Here is a 22,782-nt window from a genome sequence, read left to right as displayed (position 1 = left end):
TTAGATGCTTGACTGCATGAATGCGGGGGGCTTCCCCCACTCCGTACTTCCTTATTAACCAAACAATAACCTCCAAGGAAGACACTGGAGCTCCTTGCTCTTGTAAGTGTCCTGTCCCCCAGGGGACATGAGGCTGCAGGAGTCAGAACCTCTGGTTCTCACCCTGGCCTAGTCCGGGACCTGCTGGGCTCCCTTGTGGAGGCCACCTCACGTCTCTGGGTCTGAGCAACTCCATGGGCAGCCCTGTGCTGGTGATGAAAGCCTCGGGAGTGTGCACACATTCTTTGGGTACATGTAAGCAAGGATGTGAAATTCTGTGCACGCTTTGCTTTATTTAAGTCTTATGAAAAGTGATGCACGTGGACAAGAGTTAGAGCGGAAGATGGAAAGAGTAAAGTTAGCATGGTGAGATTAGAGATAAAGATTTTGTTTTAATATAAATTCAAGCCAGATGGGGGACTTGAACTTGCTAGCCATGGAATTGCTTTCCTGGCAACAGTGTCCGTTCAGGGAGCATTTGCTGTGTGCAGGAGAAGGGACATGCACTTCCTCACCATGTCCCCCCAAATCCAGGGGCCTTTGGTTTACACCTGTGCTTTCCCAAAGCGCTGTGTGATTGTGGGCAAGTGACTCCGACTCTGCCTCAGTTTCTCATCAGTGAAATAAGCATGTTAAGCGTACCTGACTCATAAAGTTGTTCTGACAGTTAAATGAGATGATACATGCAAAGTGCTCAGAACAGAGCCTGGCACTTGGCAAGAGCTGCAGGGGCCTGGCTGCTATCTAACGCTGACATGGCCACTGCTGCCCTGATACATTTCTTGTATCAAAGGTCGGGTCACTATCTTTACTCTGTCCTGTTCATTGGCCCTTCCTTTCCCCAGCCTTGATTTTTTTTTTTTTTTTCTTTAAGATTAAAGAGGAGAAAAAAGAAAAAGAAAGTCTTTGGAAGTTCTGTTTTTGCTTCAATGTCAAGGTGAAGGCTGTGTGGGTCACCGGGGGACCTGCGGCTGCCTGGCACTTTGGTCTGGTTGAGAGCCTTATGGTGCAGGGAAGTGTTGATCTGGTAGGGAGTTGAGTGGAGAGGCTTTTCTGTCAATCTGCTCTGTGTCTTCTGTCAGTCAGGACCCTGGGTTGTAAATGACAGAAAACCAATCACAAACTAACTTAAGCAAAAATGGGATCATGTAGTTAAAAGCTTCTGGTATATATGGGCTTCAGGCATGGCTGGATCCTGTACTTGGACAGTATCTCTGGGCCTCAGTTCTTCTCTGTCTGTTGCTTCTCTTCTCTGTTGACTTCGTTCTAGGGCAGGGTTCTTCCCAGCCCCCAATAACTCTAGAAATACATCCTTATTGCTCCAAGTTTCACAGAAAGAGACATTCTCAATCCTTAAGCCAAGTCCTAGAAAGAGATGGACCGACCTGAGTCACACGTCTACTCTTGTATCAGATCTCTTGACCAGAGCAATTCATGCCTCATTAATGAGGCTCAAGTCATATGGGAATCCCTGAAGTTGATGGTACAGACAAGTTTCGTGGAGTCACCTTTCCACAAGAAAGAATGGTTTCCCAGATGTAAATCAGTCTGCTGTTATTGGCCTAAAGGAACATAGATTCTGAGCCAACTAAAGAAAACTTCTGAGCAGCCTTGGGATGAGTGATAGAAACAAACAGCTCTAGCCAGTATTTACTGAGTGTCAGCAGTGTTCTGGAAAGTTCTAGGTCCTGGAGTTGATCCGTAAACAAGAAAGGCAAAGCCATGGCTCTCACATGTTAAATCAGGCTGATATCTCCAAATCCTATGCATTTCTTTTCTGATCCTCCTAAGATATCATGTCTTCGTGCTCCCCTCTCAAGCAGGTTGAGGTCTTAGGAAGTCCAAGGAATGGGCCGTATGCTCCCCTTTGTTAGGGATTTTGCCTAGCCCGGACTTGATCTAGGATCCAGTACATGGACCTTGCAAGGCTTTGGTTGTAATTTTTAGCCCCTTCTTGAAAAACTCAGACCGGTTTTAGCTTTTCCTGGAACCACTGTTTAACTTGGGGCAAATCAGTAAATCTTCCTGAAGGTTCATTTTTCTCATTGGTGAATTGAAGTGGTTGGAGCAGGTGACCCCTGATGTGTGCCCTGTTTAGCACAGACATCTGATGCATCTCCAAGCAGGGCTTGGAGGGGTGAGATAGGGCGGGAGCTGTGGGAAAAGGAGGCAGGCGTGTGACGCGTGCACTCAGCCTATCCTTGGTGTTGGGGAGGCGAGGGAGGTGGGGGGGGGAAGGTGAGGGTGGTGGTAGTGGCGTCAAGGACTGTGGTACGCAGGCAACTGTATTTCCTGTCCAAAACTGCAATGAATTATTGCTGGGAGAGAATACAGGCCCAGTGCTGTTGGAGTGCCCAGGACCTCAAGAGACTGGAAATTTTGCCTTTATTCAGAAATGTCCTGGCTTTGAGATGTTGACATCTCATTCAAATAGTTTCAGACACAGGGTAAGCCTGGCCAGTTGACCCCTGAGTCCCCACTTGCCACCTTATTGCTCTCGGGACTGTGACAGGGACGGGGTCTGGGCAGGCTAAGCTGAAACCGGCATTATCCCTCCTGCCCTCTGCCAAGTGAGGGCCTTTGTCTCTGGGGAGACAGTGGTTCCGTGCCTCCAAATAGAGTGCTCGAGGAGAGACATTTGTAAGGGTTGGTGTGACGAAAGGGGTAAGAGTTTGGCTGGGCCAGGGCTGGAATCTGGAGTGTTCCCGCTGGCATCAAACCTTAGTGCTGTGTCGGCCAGTCCCGCCGAGCCCCCCAGGTCTCCCGCTCCTCCTTTGGGAAACACCTGTCATCGCTGGCCTTGAGGCAGCTGGTTTCTGTGGGTGGGTGGGAGCTGTGTTCCCTTGCTAGGGCTGCTGGGAGGACGGTCCGCAGACGGGAGGCTTCAACGGCAGAACTGGAGAGGCTCACCGTTGTGGAGGCCAGAAACCCTAGGTCAAGCACCGGGAGGGAGAATCTGTTCCGCCCCTCTCCGGGCTTCTCCTGACTTGCTGGCCATCTTTGGCATTCCTTGGCTGGACAGGGCAGCACCAGATCTCTGCTCCCACATTCCCCTGTGTTCTTTGCTATGTGGATCTCTCTCTGGGTCCAGATTTTCCCCTTTTTATAGAGACACCACTCAAATTCGATTCGGACCCACCCTTAGTGACCTCATTGCAACTTGATTACCTCTGTAAAGACCCTCTCTTCCAAATAAAATTCCATTCTGAGGTCCTGGGTTTATGACTCCAGCATATCTTTTTGGGGGGTGGGCAGTTCAATCTGTAACAGGTGCCTAGTGGGGTCCCTGGGACTCTGCCCTGGGTGGCCCTTTGTGTTCTCCATCAACTTTGCCTACAAAGCTCTTGTCCTCCAGCCCTTCCAGCTTCCTTTACACGCACCCTCCACGCGCTGGCACTCACACTCAGCTCACACTCCCATGCCTCCAGTCTGGGGAGGAGGGGGTGGTGCTTCTTTCTGTTCCCTCCACTCTCCCACTGTCTTTTCTGGCTCAGGACCTTCTCAGAAGCTCACTCCTCCTGGAACAAGGCCCTGCCCCCTCAGCACCTACCTACCCTGTAGGTCTCAGCTGAAATACAATTTCCTGAACCGCGGCCTTCCTTGACCTGCCCCCTCCATTCTGATCTCTGTTCTCTCTCTCTCTGTGTTTAAGACTGATTGATTTATTTTTGAGAGATTGAGAGTACGAGCAGGGAGAGAGAGAAAATCCTCAAGCAGACTCCCCATGAGCGCGGAGCCCGATATGGGGCTCCATCCCAGGACCCTGAGATCATGACTTGAGCCGAAATCAAGACTCGGCTGTTTAACCGACTCAGCCATCCAGGTGTCTCCTCTATCTGCTGTTTTATCTGGTCTTGGTTTCTCCTCGTTTGTACGTACAAACTTAGAGTCATTTGTGTACCTACTTTTTTTTTTTTTTAAGATTTTGTTTTTTTATTTTACGGGGGGGGAGGGAGAAAGAGAGCACGTGCAGGGGGAGGGGCAGAAGGAGAGAGAGAAGATTTCAAGGGGACTCCATACTGAGCACAAATCCAGTTGAGGGGCTTAATCTTAGGATCCCGAGATCATGACCTGAGCTGAAACCAAGAGTCAGATACTCAAATGACAGCGCCACCCAGGCACCCCATGTACCTACTTTTTTTTTTTTTTTTTTTTTTTTAATTTGACACAGAGACAGCAAGAGCAGGAACACACAAGCAGGGGGAGTGGGAGAGGGAGAGGCAGGCTTCCCCGGGGAGCAGGGAGCCCAATGTAGGGCTCTATCCCAGGACCCGGGGATCATGACCTGAACTGAAGGCAGATGCCCAACTGAGCCGCCCAGGGGCCGCCCACCCCCCCATGTACCTACTTTTAAGAAATCACATCTTTTTTTTTTTAATCTGCCACATAGTAGGTCCTTAGTAATTACCTTAAAGAACAAATGGGTGAGTGAATTTCCTTTAGGACCTCCCTGGGCCTCAGTTTCCCCACGTTAGAGGATGTGTCTGGCCAAGCCTGTTATCCCAGGGAGGACATTGTCTGGGGCCCCTTTGTTAGTCCGTGGTACCCAGGAGCTCAGGGAACCCCTTCCAGGCTGAGTCTGGAGTTGGGGATGTCCCTGCCATGCTTGCTGGCTGCTTGCTTGCTGGTTCTGTGGTGCCTCTGTGTTTGATGAACAGGCGCAGGTTGGAAACAGCCCCCAGGAAATGGGAGCGCGCTTCCTAGAGGTCTGTGCCACTTGGCTTCCTGGCAGAGGAAGGAGCGTTCCCTTCATCCTGGCATGGAGCCTGGTCCATCTGCTTCAGGAAGGGTCTGGTTGCTCTGTTGAGCTGCCTGTGAGAGGTGGGGGAGCTTGGGGCTGCCAGCCCTGGGGGGATGGGGAAGGCTTCAGGGGCAGGGAGAGGACACAGATTTCAGGCAGGAAGCTCTAGGGAGAGGACTCTTTGCAGTTTGTGAAACCCAAGCAGTTTTGCAGAAAGGGCCCCTCACTACCCGACCCCGCAATGGCGCCTTTGGCTGTTCCTCCCTTGCAGAGGGCTGGTGGGGACCAAATGCCAGGCAGAATGTTTAGCCATACTTGGTGTGGGATAAGTGCTCAGCTAACTGCTGTTGTTACGCAAACCATTGTCTTTGTAGGATTTTTTTCTCCTGGGCAGAGTGTTGATGGGTTTCATCAGATCATCATGGAGCCTGTGACCTTGTAGGGTCTGTGGCCCCAGATCCATTGGAACCCTGGCTTGGACTCTGTAGGGGTTAGACGTGGAAGACTTCCCCCTCCACCCCGACCCCCGACCCTCACGCCTGGCAGAATGGCTGGCTTGGCCCTCAGGCCTCGCTGGAGACCCGGGACACTGAGGTCTGGGCCCTCTTTTCTGAGACTGGGACACATTTGCCCCTCTAGCATAGAGGCTGTCATCTCCGCCCTGCCTCCTCAAGGCCCTGGCCAGACGCCAGCTTGTCAAGGAGACTGATTAAAAGCAGCTTTGCTGGGGGCAGATGGCTTGGTGTCCTTGGCCTGGAGTTAAGATCGATAAGCAATTGTTTTTTTCTTGGCAAGAAAAAAATTCTCCATTAACTTTCTCAGGTGCTGCCAGACTAGTTTTCTTTTCAGGAACTCTGCAGCCCTGTCAGAGGTGACTGTGGGAGGAGGACAGGCCACTGGAGCTGCCCCCTCTTGCCCTGGGGGTGGCAGGCCCCTGTAGCCAGAGTGATGGAACCCACAGGAGAGTAGGTTGGCTGGCTTGGAGATCAGTACCTCATAGGAACATTCTGGAACACAGCCTGGCACGTAGTAGGCATTCGATAGGTAATTATTGAAAAAACTGCTTTTTGAGCATATGACCATGTCTGTGTGCTTAGGTTATTTAATCCTCATGGCTGTTGGGTGACTGCCCATTTTATAGATTAAAAAAAACTGAGGCTGAGGAAAGCTAAGTCATTTGTATGTGGCCAGTGCAAGCAATGGAGCTTCAAGGGCCCTGCTTTTCCATTCCTGGAGGATGCATAACATAACAAGCTGGGCCACAGAAAACCTTGAACTTGGGTTGTATTCTTTCAGTGATACGGCCAGGCAGCCAGGATCACAGTTAATGATTTCTTTCTCAGACACAGTAAGGGTGGGATAGAGGAATAGGAGTGGGACCAGCTGCCTCCTCCTCCTTCTCCTCCTCCTCCTGCCTCAGCTCTGTAGGTTTATTATCCTAACTCCCACCAGGGTTACACTTACCTTCTTTCTTTAAAGAATTCATTTCTGGGGGCACCTGGTCAGCTCATTTGGTAAAGGGTATGGTCCTTGATGTCAGGGTTGTAAGTTCGAGCCCCACATTGAGTGTAGAGATGACTTTTTTAAAAAAGATTTTATTTATTTATTTGACAGATAGAGATCACAAGTAGGCAGAGAAGTAGGCAGAGAGAGAGGAGGAAGCAGACTCCCTGCTAAGCAGAGAGCCCAATGCAGGGCTCGATTCCAGCACCCTGGGATCATGACCTGAGCTGAAGGCAGAGGCTTTAAGCTACTGAACCACCCAGGCGCCCCTAGAGATGACTTTAAAATAAATTTTTTAGGGGAACCTGGGTGGCTTAGTGGGTTAAAGCCTTTGGCTCAGTGGAGCCCCGCATTGGGCTTTCCGTTCATCGGTGAGCCTGCTTCCCCTTTCTCTGCCTGCCTCTCTGCCTACTTGTGATCTTTGTCAAATAGATAAAATCTTAAAAAAAAAAAAAAAGATTTTATCTATTTGACAAAAGGGGGGAGTGCACACACACGCAGGAAAACAGATGGAGGTGAAGACTCCCCACTGAGCAGGGAGCCTGACAGGGGGCGCGATACCCCAAAAATAAAATACTAAAAAAAAAAAAAAGAGTTCATGGGGCCCCTGGGTGGCTCAGTTGGTTAAGCAACTGCCTTTGGTTCAGGTCATGATCCAGGAGTTCCAGGATTAATGAGTCCCACATCCAGCTCCCTGCTCCGGGGGAGTCTGCTGCTCCCTTGGACCCGCCCCACTTTCATGCTCTTGCGCTCTCATTCTCTCTCTCAAATAAATAGATAAAATCTTTTTTTTTTTTTTAAATAGTTCATTTCTGAAGAATTACTATTTGCGCATGGTACCCAGTAGAATGTCAGTTCTTCCCACCCTGTCTGCCTACTTCTGCAAACCACTTGTTTTCTCTGGAGGCCCCTGTTAACCATTTTCTTGAATACCTTTTTGGAAATACGCTGTTGCATGTACAGTTTCTTTCACATATAGGGCCTATTTCCCCCTACGCCAAAACAGCAACATACTAATGCTTTGGTTTTTTCCATATGACAGCATGTCTTAGAGCGAATTCATCCCAGATTGTGTGAGGTCAACTGAATGCTTGGTTTTCTCCTGGGATACTTGCATAATCTTATTTACTCAGTCCCCTGTGGATGGTCATTTCAAACCATACTACCAGAATACATCATTTTTCACATGTGGGAGGTTGTCTGTAGGATGAAGACTCAGGTGTGGAATTGCTAAGTCAAGGGTATGTGCTTTGGAATTTCGTTAGATATCGGTGACTTTCTTTCATGAGGATGGAACCAATTCAGACTCCCCATAGCCTCACCAAAATAGTGCTACAATTATACTTTTTGTCGCTGCCAGTCTGATAGTTGAAAAAGTAGTTAATTCCTAATAGTTTTATTATTATTATGTTAATTTCGGTAAAATATACATAACACAAAATTTACCACTTTCACCATTTAGTGGCATTAATGACGTTCACAGTGCTGTTCACCTGTCACCATTATCTGTTTTGGGGGACTTTTTCATCACTCTAGACTGAACTCTGTGCCCCTTAAACAGTGATTCCTTGGTCCCCCCTTCCCCAGTCCCTGGTCAGCCTCTCTTCCATCTGTATGATGTTATCTGTTCTAGGTCCTGACTCGTACCATTGCAGTATCCAGTATTTGTCCTTTAACATTTGGCTTGTTTCACTTAGCACGTTTTCAGAGTTCATCCATGGTGTAGCATGTGTTGAAACTTTATTCCTTTTTATGGCTTATTAATAATCCATTATATGGATGGAACACATTCTTTTCGCATTCACAGTTGATGGACACTTGAGTTGTTTCCACCTTCTGACTGTGAATGGTGCTGTGAGGAACAAGGGTGTATATGTATCCGTTTGGATCCTAACCTCATTCTTTTGGGTACATACCTGGGAGAGCACATGCTGGATCCTATGGTCATTCACTGCAGTTAGTTTTTGGAGGACCCACCAGACCATTTCATTGTAATTTGAACTTGCCCTTCTCTTACTGTAGCTAAGGCTGAGTATCTTGATGGGTTTCTTTGTTGCTCTTTATCTTCAAGTCCTTCTTCATAAATTGTACCTAGGATGCTGCAGTGATTTTGTTAATGCTTTTCCCATTGGTCTTTCCCTCCTCCGCAAGAGCACGGACCCCATCCACCTACGTTACTGTCCAAATTGCCGGACACAGGAGCTGCGCCATAAATACTTCTTACAGGACGATCCCAAGAAGGCAAGTGGCATTTCTCTGTCCCTCACCCAGCTCTTCAGAAAGCACCGACTTTCTGCTCCCATATTCCTCTCTGTCCTCTCACTGCCACACAGTGTCATAAAGAGATGTCCTTTTTTGATTCATTCATAAAATCTCTCTACTCAGCACCACTGTTTGCCTGGCACCTTTGTGATGTGGGTGATCAGTCCGGGGCTGCCACTGTTAGCATCCGTGGATGTACTCCCTGAATCCTAGCGGCACCTGTGACATTTGTCCAGCAGGGTTTGTCAAACACATGAACCAAAGGTTAATAGTCTGTCCCAGAAACGGAAGGAATTGACAGTCTAAGGAAGGGTCATCTTATTTTTTTCTTTTAATTCACATAACATGAACTTCACCACTTAAAAATGAACACTTCAGCGGCACTTAGTACATTGAGAATTTTATGTCCTCACTATGTGTGTTTAATTCCAGAACATGGTCGCCACCCCAGGAGACCCTGTACCCATCAGCAGTCACTCCCATTCTCCCCAGCACCTTCTCAGTCCTAGACAACCAATAATCTGCTTTCTGTTTCTATGGATTTGTCATTCTAGAAATTGCAAATAAAGAGAATTATACATACGTGATCTTTGGGGTCTGGCTTCCTTCACTTAGCATATTTTTGAGGCATGCCTGGATTGTAGCAGGTGTCAGGACTTCATTCCTTTAATGTCTGAATAATATTTCATTGTGGTTAGACCACATTCTGCTTATCCATTCAACAGTTGGACGTGTACATTGTCTTCCCTTTTGGTTATGGTGAATAGTACTCTTGGGGTGTGTACCTAGAAACAGAATTGCTGGGTCATGTGGTCATTCTCCATTTAGGATTTTTTTTTTTTTTAAGATTTTATTTATTTATTTGACAGAGAGAGATCGCAAGTAGGCAGAGAGGCAGGCAGAGAGAGAGAGGAGGAAGCAGGATCCCTGCTGAGCAGAGAGCCCGATGCGGGACTCGATCCCAGGATCCTGAGATCATGACCTGAGCCGAAGGCAGCGGCTTAACCCACTGAGCCACCCAGGCGCCCTCCATTTAGGATTTTTGAGGAACCACCTCAAAAAACTATTTGATGTCAACCCATTTTTTTTTTTTTTTAACTCCTGTTGTGGGGCTTGAACTCACAACCTGAGATCAAAAGTTGCATGCTCTGCCAACCAAGCCAGCCAGGTGCTCCGATGTCAGCCTTTTCACTTCCTCTTTGCCTTATGCCTGGCAGGCACCAACTAGGGTACTGGACTAGGGACTAGGAAAACATTAAATAATAAATATGTTTAAAAAAAAAAAAGTGGTGGTGTTGGGGGAACAGACAGTTCTAGGCCCACATCCCAGTTTAGCAACAATCAGCTTGAGCTGGAAGTAGCTGCCGCCTCTGTAGGGGGCAGGCTTACTCTATTTTGGGGTTCCTGCAGAGATGGAGTTTGGAATTCATCTGTGTGTGAGGAGGGGCTTTTCAAATAAGGAAATGTGGAGTAGGCTCTTCTGTATAGACTTAAGATCACATCATGTTGTGCAAGACTTTTTAAGGATGTCAACTGGAGAGAGGAGTGAGGTCCCCACTGCGCCAGGAGCGACCGACTTCCCCTGCTCTCCCCTGCCCTGCCCTGCCCTGCCCGCCTCCGGCCACTGACCCTTCCTCTCTCCGCAGGTGGCGCAGCTGCCGGATGGGAGTGCCTGGGCACGCGCACCATGTCATCATGCGTCTCTAGCCAGCCCAGCAGCGACCCGGCCGCCCTCCAGGATGAGCTGGGGGGCGGCGGCGACAGCGAAGGCCAGAAGCCCTGTGAAGCCCTGCAGGGCCTCTCGTCCCTGAGCATCCGCCTGGGCATGGAGTCCTTCATCGTGGTCACCGAGTGTGAGCCGGGCTGCGTGGCGGACGGTGGCCTGGCCCGGGACCGGCCCCTGGAGGCCCACGGCCGAGATGGGCCCCTCCACGCCTCTGGCTCCGGGCCCGAGGCCCGGCCTCAGCTGTGCAGTCGCAAGCTCTCTCTGCAGGAGCGGTCCCAGCTGGACGCGAACGGACGCTGCGTCTACGCGGCCCTGCCCCACTCGCCCGTGGGCTCCCCGCAGTCGTCGCCGCGGCTGCCCCGGCGGCCCACGGTGGAGTCCCACCACGTCTCCATCACGGGCATGCAGGTGTGTGAGCTGGCCGGGCTGCGGGGTCCTCTGGTAGGCGGCGCTATTCCAGAACATTCATTTGGGAGGTGACCCCAGGAAGCCCAGGTGGGGGTGGGAAATGCGGGTAGAAGAGAAGGACGTCAGCAAAGGGTGCCTGAGGGAATTGGTGTGGCCATATACAACTGGGGCTCCATCTCTGGGGAGCCCTGTTTGACCTGTCCAAAGTTCTGTACCTCAGAGTTATCCTGCCTGAGGGCCAAGGGAGCTGGGCTTTTCATACTGACTCCTGACGGTTCCTGGTGAGGGCTGCTGGGGGCAGGTGACCTGCCTTGAGAGTGGGCACAGCAGCTCGGGGGCCACAGGGAGATGCAGGTGCTGCTGGTTGGAGTTTGGCTGGGGATGGCGGTCAGTAAGAAGCCTCCGGTCCAGCAGCAGGGGCCAGGCACAGCTCTCTCTCTGCACTGTGTGTAAATTTCTCATTTGATCCTTAATGGAAACTTCTGGGAGGTAGGTTAGAACTTAGAGCCCCACTAGGGCTCACCAGGCCCTGAGTGCTCTACCCCTGCCCCCTCTCCCACCCCATCTCCTGCCTCTCTGCTGCCAGCTCACAGGGCTCTGTCCACATTGCCTTCTTTGTATTCCTCGGATATCCATGCTCGTTCCCTCCATTAGGCTTTTACCCCTGCTGTCCTCTGTGCTTGAGCTCCCCACCCCCTGTCTTTGCAGGGCTGTCTCCCCTTGACAGCCAAGTTTCAAATCAAATGTCTCCTCCTCTGAAGGACCTCTCTGACCACCCCTTGCAAGCCCCCTCAGCCCCCAGCCCATCTCCCCTGTCACCCTGTAAGCGACACTCATCGCCATCTGATTATCTGTGTGTCTGTTGAGTTGTTTTTGGCCTGTCTCCCCAGCTAGAATGTAAGCTCAGAAGGAATAGTCCTGTCCACTGTCATGTTCCCAGTGCCTGGCACGGTACCTTGCACACAGTAGGAACATAAAAATATTTGTTGAAGGAATGAATGAATTTAATTTGGAGAAGCATGGATATCGAGAATGGCCTTTTAAAGGGGCCAGTATTTAACTATATTTTGCGGGCCGGGTAGGACTCGCATAATTGGAGATGGGTATACACAGATAGTTCACTGCAGGGGAATGCACAGTGTGAGCAAAAGCCCAGGGGTAGAAGGCAGGATGTGGGGGAAAGGTACTCAGGGCTTCAGCTAGATGAAGAATAGGGCCCATGTGAGGAGAACTGTGGCAACAGGGGAGTTTGGGTTTATTTTGGTTAGATTTGAATCAGCCTAGAGAGAGAAAGATATACCGGCTTCCCCATAGCAGTGACTTTAACATAATAGGGCTTATTTATCATGTAAAATAAATCTGGAGGTAGGCATTTGGCACCTGTGTGTTGGTCCTGTTGTCCTTAAAACCTCATGGTCTCAAGATGGCTGCTGTGACTATAGCCCTCACAGCTTCATTCCAGGCAGGAAGATGGAACAGGGAAGAAGAGCAAAAAGTCCTCTGCTCTCTTAAGTCAGTCCTTTTTCCTGGAAACTCTACCCAACCACTTCTGGCTTCTCCTGCTATCCAGATCAAAGTGTGGCCACCCCTAGCTGTAAGAGAGGCTGGGAAATGCAGTTTTGCAGCCTGAGACATTGCCACCGAGCTATCCATTTATAAGGAAGAAAGGGGAGCCTGGTATTTGGTTGGCATCTAGGCGACTCTGCAAGGTCAGAGTGGAGTCAGAACTTGACCCTGGAAGCATCAGGGCCTGATCTGAGTGGAATCTGGAAGATGAACTCAGCAGCGTTTGGGGCTTGGATTAGGGGCAGCGAGACCCGTTAGGACAGCTCTGCAGGGCCCCACTTCTGCCTGTCACATCCCTCTAGGACTCAAGGGAATGAAAGCGACACTGGGAAGAAACAGTGGAAGCAACCTAAAATGTTCCCTGGTGAAGGGAGGGCTCTGTGAGCCAAGGAGGGCTTTACAGCAAGTCAAAAGATGCGGGTCTGTGTGTACACTCGGACATGGAACGATCTCCAGTGACGTTGTTGAGGGACAGATGATCTAGTGTGACATCATTTTTGTTTCCCCAAACCCCATCCCAAAACAATGCTCTGTATTTTCAACAGGTGCATGTATGCGTGCATTTACATAGAGAAAGGCCTGGAAGTTTATGCACCAAACTGATGTCAAGGTTCGGGGAAAGGGTTAGAATTGGGGTGGGGGGGTTCAAGGGAAGTGCTGGGCCTATCTGTAGCCCTGGAAGTGTTATTTTCTATCATGTTTCTTTTCCCTGTTTTACTTCTTACATCACCTAACATTTTCTCCCTAACTATGTTGAGGTATAATTGAAGTAAACCAAAGTGCACATATTTCAAGTGTACAATACAGTCATTGCTGATAGACACATACGTCTGTGAAATCATTGCCCCAGTCAAGGTCACAGACCTTCCCCGCACACCTGATGACACATCCCTCCCCCTTCTTCCCCTTTCCCAGGTACCCGCTGACCTGCTTTTTTAGCATTATAGATTAGTTTGCAAGTTCAAGAACTTTCTGTGAGTGGAATCATCTAGTATGTACTCTTTTTTGGGCTTAGCTTCTTTGATGGCATGATGATTTCGAGACTTGTCCGTGTTGTTCCATGCTTCCTTTTCATGGCTAACTAGCATTTCATTATGTGCAGTAGGCCACTGTTTATTCGTTTACCTGTCAGTGGGCGTTTGAGTCATTTCCAGTGTTCGACTATTAAACTTGAAGCTGTTTCAAACAGCAAGTCTTTGCATGAACACAGGTTTTCACACTTCTTAGATGAACGGGTAGGAGCAGAATGGCTATGTCCTAGAGGAGGTGTTTGTTAACAAACCGCCCAACTGTTTTCCAAAGAGGCTGCACCATTTTAAATTCCTGCCGGTAGTGTGCGAAGATTCTCCATGGCCTGCATTATTCTGACAACACTTGATATGGTCATTTTTGAGTTTTAGCCAGGCTAATGGGTGTGGTTTTAATTTACATTTCCCCTATGAGTCATGATGTTGAGCCTTTTTTTTTTTGGAGCCTCTTTTCTTTCTTTTTTTTAAAAAGATTTTATTTATTTATTTGACAGAGAGAGAGATCACAAGCAGGCAGGGAGACAGACAGAGAGAGGAGGAAGCAGGCTCTCCTCAGAGCAGAGAGCCCGATGTGGGGCTCGATCCCAGGACACTGGGATCATGACCTGAGCTGAAGGCAGAGGCTTTAACCCACTGAGCCACCCAGGTGCCCCTGGAGCCTCTTTTCATGTGCTTACTGATCATTTGTATATCTTCCTTTTTTAAATGAGGGTGTTGTTATTAATAAGTTATAAGAGTTCTTTTTTTAAGATTTTATTTATTTATTTGATATAGAGAGAGAGATCACAAGTAGGCAGAGAGAGAGGGGGAATCAAGCTCCATGCTGAGCAGAGAGCCCAATGTGGGGCTCAATCCCAGGACCCTGGAATCATGGCCTGAGCCGAAGACAGAGGCTTAACCCGCTGAGCCACCCAGGCACCCCAGTTAACAAGAATTCTTTATCTAACTGGATGCCAGTCTGATGTGTTGCAAATAGTTTCTCTCAGGCTGTGGCTTGCCTTTTCTTTCCTTAATAGTGAGTATCTCAAAGAGCAAAAGTTTTTTTGTTTTTGTTTTTTTTCCCAAAGAGCAAAGGTTTTAGTTTTTATGAAATTCCGTTTATCACTTATTTCCTTTTATATCTTGTACTTTTTGTACAGAAAGAACTTTTCAGAAACCATTAAGAAACCATTGTCTGCCTCACAGTCACTCAGATTTTCTCCACTATGTCACTTTATGTTTTTGTAGGACAGCATAGTCCTTAGATAGGATTATCTGTTTAATTGAAAATCAACATTTTGAAAACACATCTTAAAAATGGGTATAAAAAAACAAACAAAAATGGGTATTAAAAGAGTACATACTGTATGATCACCTTTTTACAATGTACAGGAACTAGGCTTTTAGGAGTCAGGGTAGTGGTCACCCTGGGAGACGCCTCTGGGTGGCTGGGGGAATTCTCTTTCCTGATTTGGGTCCTGGTGTATATGTTGTTTTGTGAAAAACATACCAGGAGAGCTGCAGACTTAAAATTCATATTCTGTGTGTTTCTTCTTAACTTTCCAGGATTGTGTACAGCTGAATCAGTACACGCTGAAGGATGAAATTGGAAAGGTAAATATCCCAGGAGCCAGGCTAGTTTTCTTCATCTACCAAAAATGTCTCAGATAGAATGGAGGGAATGCACTAGAGCTGGGAGTGGGAAGAAGTCCTTCGAGGCGAGATTGTGGGAGGGTTTTGTCATCAGCGGTCCATCTGGCTTATTTTCTTTCTACATCATAATATTAATGTGTTTCCACAAAAGCTCAGACAACTTCGAGGGAATTCCATATCACCAACATTAGTGTTTTTTTTTCCCCCCTCTTAGATACTGTCACATCTATTTTTGCTTTTATTTCAGCCAATAGGCAATATCTTTGCAGAGGTCAGAAACTCAAATGCCAATAGAAAGCAAGTGAGTAATATAAATGAGCAAATCTTGCTAGGGCTAAGGCAGTAGGGAGTGGTGAGGCCTGTGGCAAACTGTTAACATGTAGAAATGATTATAGGCCCATATGGCTAGATCTTCTCATGTTTTTTCATAAGAAGCTGAGAATGTAGATCTTTATATCTGCATCTTTCTGTTTTTAAATGTTGGCAACTAATTAAAACTTTCTAAAAGCTGCCGATGCAACACAATGTAATTGGAGAGCAGATTTGGCCATTTGGTTGCTGGTTTGCAGTCCCTATATTAGGGTCCTCATTTTTCAGATTGTAACTTCTGGATAGTATGTCATGGGCATCTCCCTTTATTCAGGGCTCCTATGGCGTGGTCAAGTTGGCCTACAATGAAAATGACAATACCTATTACGTGAGTATCCACAGCCCCCTCCCTGCCCCACCATTGACCAAAGTAAAAGCCTCTTTTCCAGAACTTGATTTCCTGGAAGATTTTCTTTGCTCTTGTCTCATTTTATTCTTAGGTTGTTTCATTTTGGGCGTTAGGAAGGAAGTGATGTTCCCATTATAGAGATGTGGAAATGGGGAGGCAAAGTGATTGGCTCAGAAAGAAAGTGGATACATTCAGGAAATGTCTCATACCTTCACTCTGGGCTCCCATTTCTACCTCCTCCATAGCACCAAGAATCAGGTTGTAGTGAGACAAATTGCCCTTGTAGCTGAGGCTTTGGGGTCAGTCTAGTGTGGGTTCAAATTCTGGCTCTCCCATCTGCCACCTGTGTGTCCTTCCTATGTGTTCTTGGGCAAGGACACACAGTTGCATTGAGTCCCAGCCAGGAGAGTAGACCTGGAACCTCAGAAGCACCCTCAGGGTGGGGGGAATCCTGGCAGTCCAGCCTCCAGGCCACTCGCAGCTGGTCAAGCCACTGTGATGACGAAGTGCTCACTACACTGTCCCGAGGCCACCCGGGTGCCAAGAGCTTTGGCAGGCCTAGCAGTAGAGAGAACTCTCCCTCTCCCTTCCTCCATTTTAACCGAGATGCGGGGTCTTTTCTCCCACAGGCGATGAAGGTGCTGTCCAAAAAGAAGCTGATCCGACAGGCGGGCTTTCCACGTGAGTTTGGTGGGCCGCACCTTTGCTCTTTGGTGCAGGGTTGGGGCATGACAGAGAAGATCTCGTTGAATGGTGTCCCCTGTAGAGTACCCGGGTAGAGGCCTCAAAGACTCCTGTCACTGTGACCTGGGGTATGGCATGGGAAGGAGGGGACAGAAAGCTGAGCAAGGGGGCTGGGTCTCCAGCCTCACTGAGTGTCAACAGCAGAGGAGACAGGTGAGAGGAGCAGGCTACTTACGGCCCCTGGTGGCGTCAGCCACTCCAGCCCTGCCAAGACCCCCTCCCTTGTGTTTCCCCCCATGTGCAGAGGACAAGCTCTTTGCCCTGACCCTGGGATGGTCTGTGTCTCTTCCAGGTCGCCCTCCACCCCGAGGCACCCGGCCAGCCCCCGGCGGCTGCATCCAGCCTAGGGGCCCCATTGAGCAGGTATACCAGGAAATCGCCATCCTCAAGAAGCTAGACCACCCCAATGTGGTGAAGCTGGTGGAGGTGAGCTGGGGGGGCCAGGGAGGAGGGAGGCGAGAAGGGTGGTTGTCTAGGCCCAGCTCTGTTACTACCCAAACGCTGCGCCGCTGGTTTCTAGGGAGAGCCAGGCCAGGTTAAGCAGCTGTTGGAGGACCGAGTAGTAGTATTGCTCCAGGTTCTTTCACCACTGTTATTTCATGTTATCCTCACCCTTCCCTAAGACTATTAGTCCCAATTTACAAATAACATTGAAGGTCAGAGGGCTACTAAGACTTGTCCTTTATCCATTTTTGTCTTTGGATCTGGTTCCGTTTCTCCGTGTTATATGTGCTTTTAGCACAAAGGCAACCATATGCATGTAAACAAATGGGTGTGGCTGTGTTCTAATAAAACTTTATTTACAAAAAATAAGCAGAGGGCCAGATTTGGCGTGTGTGTTGTATTTTCCATCCGCTGTTCTAGATCAGCAGTTCTCACAGTTTTTGGTCTCAGGATTCCTTTATGTGCTTCAGAATTATTGAAGACCCCGAAAAAGTTTTGCTTATGTGGGTTGTATTTATTATTATTTGCCACATTAAGATTTAAAACTAAGAAGCTTAAAAATTATTTATTAATTCATTTAAAAACAACAGAAGTTCCATTATATATTTTTATGAAAAATAAGCATATTTCCTGAAAAAATTTACATTTTGTTTATTTATTTTTATTTATTTATTTATTAAAAGATTTTATTTATTTATTTGAGAGAGAGACAGAGAGAGCATGAACGAGGAGTAGGTCAGAGAGAGAAGCAGGCTCCCCGTGGAGCTGGGAGCCCGATGCGGGACTCGATCCCGGGACTCCAGGATCATGACCTGAGCCGAAGGCAGTCGTCCAACCAACTGAGCCACCCAGGCGTCCCTTATTTATTTTTTTTTTTAAAAGATATTTACTTATTTATTTGACAGACAGAGATTACTAGTAGGCAGAGAGGCAGGCAGAGAGAGAGGGGGAAGCAGGCTCCCCATTGAGCAGAGAGCCCAATGCTGGGCTTGATCCCAGGACCCTGAGATCATGCCCTGAGCCGAAGGCAGAGGCTTTAACCCACTGAGCCACCCAGGCGCCCCTACATTTTTTTTTTTTTTTTAATATTTATTTGTTTATTTGAGAGAGAGAGGGAGAGAGCAAGCATGGTGGGGAGGAGCAGAGGGTGAGGGAGAGATAGTCCCAAGCAGACTCTGCACTGAGCGCGGGGCCCGACTCAGCGCTCAATCCTAGGATCCTGAGATCAGGACCTGAGCTGAAACCAGGAGTCGGATGCTTAATGGACTGCGCCACCCAAGCATTTTACATTTTTGTAAATTTTTGTTGTTGTTAACATCTGGCTTAATAGAAGATGGCTGGATCCTTGTATCTGATCTTGCTTTTAGCCTATGGTGACTTTGCTTGCCATGTGGTTTCTTGTTTTTCTACTAGGAAAGGGTGAGAGTAGAAAGGGCAACTATTACCTTAGTTTTATTTATTTTACTACTATTATTATTATTTTAAAGATTTTACTTGACAGAGAGACACAGTGAACAGTGAGAAAGGTAACACAAGCAGGAGGAGTGGAGAGGGAGCCCAGGCTTCCTGCTGAGCAAGGAGCCCAATGCAGGGCTTGATCCCAGGACCCTGGGATCATGACCTGAGCCGAAGGCAGAGGCTTTTAACCTGCTGAGCCACCCAGGCGCCCCTGAAGGCAGACGTTTAATGGCTGAGCCACCAGGCATCCCTATTTTTTTTAATAAGATTTTGTTTTTATTTATTTGAGAGAGAGAGAGAGAAGAGAGAGCATGGGCAGAGAGAGAGGGGGAAGCAGGCTTCCCACTGAGCAGGAAGCCTGATGCAGTGCTCGATCCCAGGACCCTGAGATCATGACCTGAGCCAAAGGCAGATGCTTAACCAATTGAGCCACTCAGGTGCTACTTACCTTAGTTTTAGTGTGAAAATCGTTTTGACCTCATAAACTCCCTAAAAGCATCTTGGGGATCCCTAGAAGTTCCCAGATTACATTTGGAGCACCTCTGGCCTAGATGACAGGATTTGTAAATGGCGTGTGATCAAGTATGTAATTGGATGGGTGTTGGAGGTAGTGCTGGAGCATGGCTTGCAAGCAGCCTACCAGCCCAAGCAGCTGAGGAAGGCTTCTCATGGGAAGGGATGTTTGAGATGACCCTGGTTGTTTCCTGGATGGAGATAATAGGGAAAGGACAGGGAAGAACATCACAGAGGATGGAACAGCATGTGCAAAGGGCCGGTGTCATCTGAAGGTACTCGCCTGCCCTTTGGTGGGTGTGAGGGTTAGCAGCCATGCTCTCCTGGGTCTTGTCCAGTGTGGGCTCTAGGTATGCCATGCCCTGCGTCTGACTCTCTCGACAGGGTAAGGCTTAGGGGCTCTAGGTGGGCTGCCCTGGGCCTCTGCCTAGGGTGCATCTCGTTCTTAGAGCTCTCATCCTGTGGATCTTGGTTGACTGGGGAAGGTGAAGATGATGTGGGAAGAGGCAGGAGAGAAGGAGAAGGATGGTGGCTGCTGGCTGCCTCCACCTGTGACACTGAGTTTCAGTCTCAGGTCGCTGATGCTGAAGTCAGCCATCTTGGAGGAAACTCAAGGACACTTGGTTAGCAAGTGGCTCTGGGTCCTGGTGGGATCTCCCTGGCCCCCACTGCCCTGTGGCTTCTGACCTGTCCACCCAACAAGACTGGTTGCCAGCCTGCCTCTTGGACAGACCTCAGACATTCCTCAGATGGACGTGGACATTCAGGCATTTCCTGAGCACGGACTATGGGCCTTGTCTTGTACAGGGCACCACGGAGGCAACCCCGGTGGATACAGCCGTTTGTAGAGAGGGACAAGATAGACCTAAGTGACAAGCTGAAAGCAGGGTGGCTGTGAGAGGAGAACGAGGACATGCCATGGTGGTTCCAGGCAGGGGAACGTCCTTTCTTAAGGGGTCAGGAGGTTGGGGGGCACTTCACGGAGGAGTTGGAAGAGCCCAGACAGGACTTGAATTTTTACCCTGAGGATCAGTCCGCTGTTTTTTGGGGATTCTTACTGAAGCTGAGACATTTCCCAGGGGAGGGATTTTTTTTTTTAAAGTTATTTTTTATTTGTTTTTTTTTTTTTTTTTTTCATGGTAAAGACTGCTTTATTGGTGGCAGTTAGTATAAGTCAATAAATATTGATCCCCAAATAACTTATTTATCAGTTAATGGTCCATAGAGAGCTGAACAAAACTGACCCAACTGCCTGCTGAGATGATAAACTGGAGTTAATCCTGCTTCTTGGGAAATGAAGCCATAGCTAGCTGATATATGGCATATGCTGTTCCACCAACTGTAAGCACCATAGTAGCTCTATACAGGAGCGCATCAGCTACTCCACCCTTCAGATGCACTGGAATTCCATTATCCTCCTGAAACAGCTTTTGTTTCTCTGGAACTTTATTTTCAAACTGCCTGCGTGAAGCAGTACTTATGGTCCTCTGCGCAATCTGACGAAGAGCCAGCAGATTCTGCAGCATCTTGGCTCAGTTAATACCCACCAACGGCAACAACCGACCACCAAGAACGAAACTCTCCACACCCTGTTTTGTTTTGTTTTTGAGTAATTTCTCCTCTCCGTGTGGGCTCAAACTCATGACCCTGAGATCAAGAGTTGCTTGCTCGACGGACTGAGCCAGCAGGGCACCCGCATTTCCCAGGGGAGGAATTTGCCCTTCCCTTTTATAACCTCTTTTCTAGATGTCTTGGACCTTGAGGATTGGGTTAGAAGGTGCCTATTTTCCAGATGGTCATTTGGATCGTGCACACTGGGTTTTTTCCTGTGCCCTTCATCTTGACCAGGAAAACCAGTGGAAAGAACCGCCCTCCTGTTGGCAAGTGCAGTCATGTGGATGCTTCCTCCCTGCTCATATCATTTCTCTCTCTTCCTCTCCCCTGCTCCTCATCTCCGGACTGTTCCGTGTGGCTGTGCCAATAGGTCCTGGATGACCCCAATGAGGACCATCTGTACATGGGTAAGAGAGCCTTTACCGTCCGGTGTCCTGGCTCAGGCAGCTGAACCTGCAAAAGCCCAGGGGTCCTTGCCAGCATTCCCTGTTCCTGGCATCTCCCGCCAGAGCTGGGCCCCACAGTGAGCCCCACCAGAGGCTGCAGCTCTGGTTTGAAGCAGAAGGGGGAAGGGAGTGCTTGCTGGGACTTTCTCTGGAGGTCCTATTCATTCACTTGCAAATACTTACAGAGCGCATGCTAATGCTGGCTATGTTCTAGGCACTAAGGATGCAGTGGTGGATGAGAATGATGAGGCTCCTACTCTTGTGAAGCTGATAATTCTAGTCCAGGAATAAACTAATTAACCTCAGATTGATCCTCTGAAGAAGGTTAAATAGGAACCTTAGAGAGAGGGATTGAGGGCCACTTCACATATGAGGTGATGATTTGGCACCTGAATGTCAAAGACACCGTCCTATTACATGTGGGGAAGAGCATTCCTGGCAAAGGTGCAGGTGTAAAGGCCCTGAAGCTGGTGAGAGCTTAGTGTTTGAGGAAAATGTGGCCTTGACAGAGGAAACCAGGGAGAGGGGATGGGGATGAGGATGAAGAGCCTGAGGCCATGGTGGGGCACATGCAGCCTTGGAGGGCACTGCACAAAGAAATGAAAGGGCGTAGGTGTTCCCTCAGAGACTTGATTTTTTAAAAATTGGTGAGGACATGGGATAGCCTTCTGTCAGCTCAGAGCGTAGATACTGATGAAGGAAGGAAGGGCAGGACTTCCAAACAGGACATTAGGATTTTGAATTAGGATTCAAAACTAGATAGCAGACTGGGCCCAGGAATGCATGATAGGTCACGTGTCCTTGCAATATGACATGGATGGGTGTTCAAATGAGTCTATACATTTTGAGTAGGTACAGATGAACAGTGGGAGGGGTATCAAGGAGGTGAGGGGAGTGGGCACAAGCCAGCCTGGAATCCAGAAGTCTGCTGGATGTGCGCGGGGATGATCCTTTGTTGTACAAGGAGTGATTATGTAGGGTCTGGTTTGAAAACAGTTCAGAGCTCACTTTCTCCTCAGGTAGTTGCTATGGTTCAGTTCCAAGGACGTGTTGTAGCTTAGAACATGTTATTTTTCATTCCCCATTCCTCTTCCCTGCCTCGGGTTTTTATTCTTTTTTCTTTTTTTTTCTAAAGATTTTATTTATTTATTAGACAGAGAGAGATCACAAGTAGGCAGAGAGGCAGGCGGGGGTGGGGGGAGGCAGACTCCCTGCTGAGCAGAAAGCCTGATGCAGGGCTCGATCCCAGGACCCTGGAATCATGACCTGAGCTGAAAGCAGAGGCTTTAACCCACTGAGCCACCCAAGCGCCCCTCAGGTTTTTGTTTTGTTTTGTTTTTTTAAAGTGATGACTTTTTTTTTTTTGAAGATTTTATTTATTTATTTGACAGACAGAGATCACAAGTAGGCAGAGAGGCAGGCAGAGAGAGAGGGAGGAAGCAGGCTCCCTGCTGAGCAGAAGCCCGATGTGGGGCTTGCTCCCAGGACCCTGAGATCATGACCTGAGCCGAAGGCAGAGGCTTGAACCCACTGAGCCACCCAGGTGCCCCGCCCCTCAGGTTTTTATTCTGACAGATGTTAAGCCTCTGTAGAAAAGTTGGAAGAATAGTACAATGAGTCCCTGTATATCTACCACCCAGATTCTACAGTTAATAATGTTTGTCGGATTTGCTTTATTTGCCTAGCCACCCACCGATCCATTTCTATATTACTTTTGATGAACTATCCAAAATGTAAAGTAGCAGACAGACATCTTGATACTTCAGCCCCTGAGTACTTCAGTGTGTGTCGCACATAGGGACGTTCTCCTGTGTGATCACAATACCATGATTACATCTGAGAAAGTTAACACCAGTTCCCTAAGAGATCTAATGTACATTCTATGTTCAAATTTTAGAAACTCAAAAAAAAAAAATTTTAGAAACTCTTTTTTTTTTTCC

The 22,782-nt window shown here is 48.3% G+C and overlaps 2 protein-coding genes across 6 annotated transcripts in view; one reads left to right on the top strand and one right to left on the bottom strand.

The window, feature by feature from the left end:
* CAMKK2 (calcium/calmodulin dependent protein kinase kinase 2) overlaps window positions 1–22,782 on the top strand; it is a 47,168-nt gene that overhangs the window by 5,541 nt on the left and 18,845 nt on the right. For 4 of the 5 annotated variants that reach the window (XM_044244307.1, XM_044244305.1, XM_044244309.1 and 1 more), the window contains 7 exons: window positions 8,435–8,524; window positions 10,192–10,679; window positions 14,819–14,866; window positions 15,549–15,602; window positions 16,253–16,304; window positions 16,660–16,793; window positions 20,767–20,803. In XM_044244307.1, the coding sequence (XP_044100242.1) occupies window positions 10,233–10,679; window positions 14,819–14,866; window positions 15,549–15,602; window positions 16,253–16,304; window positions 16,660–16,793; window positions 20,767–20,803 (772 nt within the window). In that variant the 5' untranslated portion in view covers window positions 8,435–8,524; window positions 10,192–10,232. Of the gene's footprint in view, window positions 1–8,296; window positions 8,525–10,191; window positions 10,680–14,818; window positions 14,867–15,548; window positions 15,603–16,252; window positions 16,305–16,659; window positions 16,794–20,766; window positions 20,804–22,782 lie in introns of those variants that run through there. The other variant, XM_044244306.1, reaches the window with a different exon arrangement.
* LOC122903450 (cytochrome c oxidase subunit 7A2, mitochondrial-like) lies at window positions 20,047–20,327 on the bottom strand. The gene has a single exon (XM_044244310.1). The coding sequence runs from the start codon at window positions 20,306–20,308 to the stop codon at window positions 20,057–20,059; it is 252 nt and encodes an 83-aa protein (XP_044100245.1). The 5' UTR covers window positions 20,309–20,327; the 3' UTR covers window positions 20,047–20,056.

Source organism: Neovison vison, chromosome 3 (assembly GCF_020171115.1).
Source record: "Neovison vison isolate M4711 chromosome 3, ASM_NN_V1, whole genome shotgun sequence".
NCBI lineage: Eukaryota > Metazoa > Chordata > Mammalia > Carnivora > Mustelidae > Neogale > Neogale vison.
Note: the sequence above shows the minus strand (reverse complement) of the source record. Positions and strands in the feature narration are given on the sequence as shown.